Raw genomic sequence first — 4,647 nt, 5'->3', positions numbered from 1 at the left:
GGATAATTAGGTTTCGTTTTTTTCCCCACGGCCTCTAGTCATATTGCAGTGTGGCAGCTGCTTTTACAAGCCCCCCATTCTTTGCCTGATAAGTGGCTGTCAATCAAACAGGCCCGAGTTTGGTAGCGTAACATCTGCGACTGCATCCTGAGTGGTCCATAGCAACAGCATCCAGTTAGTGTCTGGTTCACAGGCCTCTGAAACACCCTCTTCAGGCATCATAATTATGCTGTACTGGAATAAAACTACAGTAACAGTGTGTCACAGAAACACAGAAAAACCAACAATACTTATGTAAAAAGAACAAGTTTCTTAAGTATTATTATTTTAAATAATAATATTATTATTAACTGCATTCATTTTTGCATAGAATTGCATCCATCAGTTATACCACAAGTTGTTAAATTGGGGTTTGCAAAGGTATGAAAGGGAGTGAAAAAAAGATTGTATTTTTATAATGAACAAAAACTGTATTTAAAGGACAATGTTAACTCAATGTTTAACTCAATTATTTTTACTAACTTATTAACAACTGTCATCTTAATATGCCTAAATTAAGTCAATCTTACCAGATGGTATTTTAATAATTTGCTGAGAATAAAAAACTGACAATATTTTAGGAAGAGCATCACTTGCAACAAGAATCATCATGTTTGGGAAGATGAAGACATTCATTTCAATTATAATCCTGTCAAGTTTCACGTAGCAAGATATCTATTTTATTGAAGTTATGAAAACTACAGTAACAGCAGGTCAAATGTAGAACAGAACAAAAAAGCAACAGCAACAGCAACAAGAACAAAACTTTTTTTCACGTGACATGAAAGCAGAGTAGAAAACTAGACTTGACTACAGTAAATCTTCAATGAATAGTTCCTATCTGAGAACTCTAATGAGGTCCAGACTGATCCGATTCCTCTGAAGATCCACATTTATGACCCGTACCTCTACCCGCTCACCTGGGCCGAGAGCTAGGCTTCTTTGCCGCTGGTCAACAGGAAGCTTATCCGGAGTGATGAAACGCTTTGGGATGAGACCAGAACGTCCGACTCCAATGTCCACAAAGGCTCCAAATAAAGCAGTGTTTGTTACACGGCCTGTTACCACCATTCCATCGTGTAGGTCATTCATGGACACAATTTCCCGCTTGAAATCTGCCTGTTCAAAATCTATTGAGGACAATAAAAAAAAAAAATAATTAGGGTAAAGGTGCAGTCATATTAGTGAAATGTCATGGTCAAACAATTGTACTTCGTAATTTATGATGAATTCGTGTGGGGAACTTTTTCGCCCTCACGCAAAGCACGCAAACGCTTGGACTCCTATTGAAATTAATGGAATTGGCGAAATTTCGCCAAGCAATGGTAAATGTGACTGCACCATTCGAAACAAAGATGGAAAGAAGGAAAGATAGAATGTTTAAACAGATTTTGTCTTTTTCCAATGACTAAGACTGACATTAGCCTCCTTCCCTTCAAGTCTTGAGCACCGTCCTCCAAATTCATCCAAGAACTCCAAAGCTAGACATTAGAAACAAGCTTCAGTTAATGGTTTAAAACAAATAGAATTACCAGGCCTCTCAAACCTCTTCTTTCCGAGTCCATTTTGTCTGTTTTTTGGGGTGATTTTCTTTGGGAGGTGCTTTTTACATAAACATGGCCTCTCAGCAGGCTCTGCAGTCCAGGAAACATTCATCTCTGATTATTCTTATCCGGGACACCTTACCTAGAGCACCGCTCACATGGCAGTTATTTATACAGCTGGCTACAGAGCAGAACCCATCAGGCTTCCAACCAGGGGAAGTGAGATTGCAGCCTTCTGATGAGAAAACTAGTGTCCTATCTAGTGCACGACACTGACGAGGTGACATCTCATCGTCTGCGACCATCTCTGCTAACGATCTTGATCAATGATGTTTAAAAACACTTTATTCATATGTGCAATATGTTTTGCGGCATTTTCAGATTAACATTTCTAAAAGACCAACAAATAGAGTTTTTCCTCCACAGGAGTCTTAATTCAACTTCAACGAGCATTGCCATAATCTTTGCAAGTGTGGAAATAAAACCCCCTCCCATTCCCCAAGAAAATCTTTCTCTGCATATAATGAACTCTGCTCCCCAACCCTGAAAACACGTTAAGACATTCGTCTCAATTATAATCCTGTCACCTTTAATGAAACATAACATTTACTATCAACACCAGCAGAAGGAAAACAATGTCTTCTCAGATATCTGAACTTAACATTAAAACCAGAAGAGGCGTTTGTTGTTTGGTCGTTTTTATTCACTTGGAGAGTCACTGGGGGATTTTAGCGCTGGGATCAAGGCTACTCTGCTTTCCTCTTTACGCAGCTTTCTCTCTCATTAATGATATATCTGTCGGCAGGTCTGCTTTAATAATGTGGGTCTGCCCCCAAATTACGCGGCAAGACTTCAAAAGCCTGGAGCGCCGCCCAGTCATCTCACAGACATGAGACGGACTCAGGGGAGACGGGAAGAGAATCGTTAGGTGGGAGTGAGGAAACGAGTATGAGATGCCAGCATTGTCTATGATCTGCGCAGCGGCCATGTTGAGAAAGAACTTTGATACTTTGGTTTGTGCTGTGCTAAACTGATTTCAAAACCTAGCCACAGGCTACAATCTGAACCACATTATAGAAAATTTAAAACGTCCATGCACTTAGTTTGCATTAGCCTGTCTATATTGTGTAGAGTTGTCCTACATGTCTATTTCTTAAAGCAACACAAAATGAAAATTTTGCATTTACTTAGCCGCCTGACAAATCTGTATGATCTACCTTCTTTGGTGGAATACAAAAGGAGATATTTATAGAACGATGTCCGAGCTCCGTTTCCATTTAATGAAACTCCAAAGCCATCAAACAAGATTATCTGTGCATAATAACTTGAACCTCCGTCTTTTCCTCATACAAAGCCATTGTACTGAATTTAACCCTTTCATGCATGGTGTCCACTACTGTGGACAGATATTTGGAAGCCATTTTGAACCATTTAAATTGTAGCACCATTTCCCAACCACCAACTGGTGAACCCCCAAAGTGTTGTCTACGATTTCATTTAATTGTTGTTTTTATATCTTTTTTTTTTTTTTAGATCATTTATTTCAATGCTTACAGTCTATATTTATTTATTTGGTCATATAAAAGTGTAGGCATCCATACTGAATGATTGCAGGTATATGTGTGCATGATTGCATTCGAGTGTGTGGTTGGAGGGTGTGTGTGCTTGTGTGTGTGTATTTGTTCTCACATGTGTATGAATTAAATATAGTGTATGAGTTGGGCTTTTATTATGCATTTACTGTGCCTTTTCATCCTTTTTGAGCTTAACAGCTCAAAAACCAATGGTCAACTTCCATTGAATGGAAAAGTCAATCCAACCTCATGAGAAAACAACTATTTGAGTTGTCAATTTTGGGCCAGATTTACTAAAGGCAAATTAGCACGAGAGCGCAATTCCAAAAAAACACCAATGCGAGTGGAACGTTCTGCAGGTGATCTACTGACAATGCTCAAATTAAAGTGTTAGTTTATCCAAAAATTAAAATTCTGTCATTAATTACTCACCCTCATGTCGTTCCAAACCCGTAAGACCTTCGTACATCTTCGGAACACATATTAAGATAATTTTGATTAAATCTGAGAGTTTTCTAACCCTGCATAGACAGCAACGCAACTACCACATTCAAGGCCCAGAAAGATAGTTAGGACATCGTTAGAATAGTCCATGTGGCATCAGTGGTTCAACCTTAATTCTATGAAGCTACAAGAATACTTTTTGTGCACAAAGAAAACAAAAATAACGACTTCATTCAACAATTTCTTCTCTTCCGTGTCAGTTTTCGACACACATTCACAAGAGTACCACGACGAATTCGTCTGGTGCTGCTGATGCACGAGCCAGCTCTCAAATTTAATAAAAAATAGCTTATTTTTTGTTCCGAAGATGAACTATGGTCTTACGGGTTTAGAATGACATGAGGGTGAGTAAATAATGAAAGAATTTAAATTTTGGGGTGAACTAACCCTTTCATTTGATGCCATTTCAAGTTTTCCTTTCTCTTTGGAGTGTTACAAGCTCTTGGTGCATAAAGAAGATCTGTAAAGTTGCAAAGACTAAAGTCTCAAATCCAAAGAGATATTCTTTATAAAAGTTAAGAGTCAGCCACACCTACCTAAAACGGCTCGTTCTAACATGCCCCCACATATCTACATCACTATGTGGGAAGATTTGCATAACACCGCCCAAATGTTCACGCAAAGAAAGACTGCGTAACTTTTATTCTGGCTGTAGTATTGTTGCTGCCGCCATGTTGTGAATGCGCTGTGTGATTCGTTGTGAAAGCGAAACTACTTTGTTTGGCCTTCCAAAAGAGGACGATATCTGCTTCGTCATGCCTAGAGCGGATCCATGCTGGTTGCTGAGGAAATACATCAACTTTGCACTGTCGATCCCGGATCGGCTTTCACCGTGGACGAAGCGGAGTCCAGCCCGGGCTCCTTCGTCGGATCCGCCGGCTGCGCCGTTCTCAACCCCGCCACCTCAGCTCACTCTAGCCCGGCCTCAGCTCACGCTAAGCCGGGGCTTCCGCTCACGCTAGCCCGGCCTCAGCTCACTCTATCCC

The 4,647-nt window shown here is 40.0% G+C and overlaps 1 protein-coding gene across 1 annotated transcript in view; it reads right to left on the bottom strand.

Moving 5' to 3' along the window:
- Positions 1–615: 615 nt before the first annotated feature.
- LOC107666540 (S1 RNA-binding domain-containing protein 1-like) overlaps positions 616–4,647 on the bottom strand; it is a 76,731-nt gene continuing 72,699 nt past the window's right edge. Inside the window, exon 21 of the mRNA XM_016457929.1 lies at positions 616–1,169. Coding sequence (XP_016313415.1) covers positions 877–1,169 — 293 coding nt within the window. The 3' untranslated portion in view covers positions 616–876. The remainder of the gene's footprint in view (positions 1,170–4,647) is intronic.

Source organism: Sinocyclocheilus anshuiensis, unplaced genomic scaffold (assembly GCF_001515605.1).
Source record: "Sinocyclocheilus anshuiensis isolate Anshui unplaced genomic scaffold, SAMN03320099.WGS_v1.1 scaffold63, whole genome shotgun sequence".
NCBI classification, from domain to species: domain Eukaryota; kingdom Metazoa; phylum Chordata; class Actinopteri; order Cypriniformes; family Cyprinidae; genus Sinocyclocheilus; species Sinocyclocheilus anshuiensis.
This window is presented reverse-complemented; position numbering and strand designations above follow the sequence as displayed.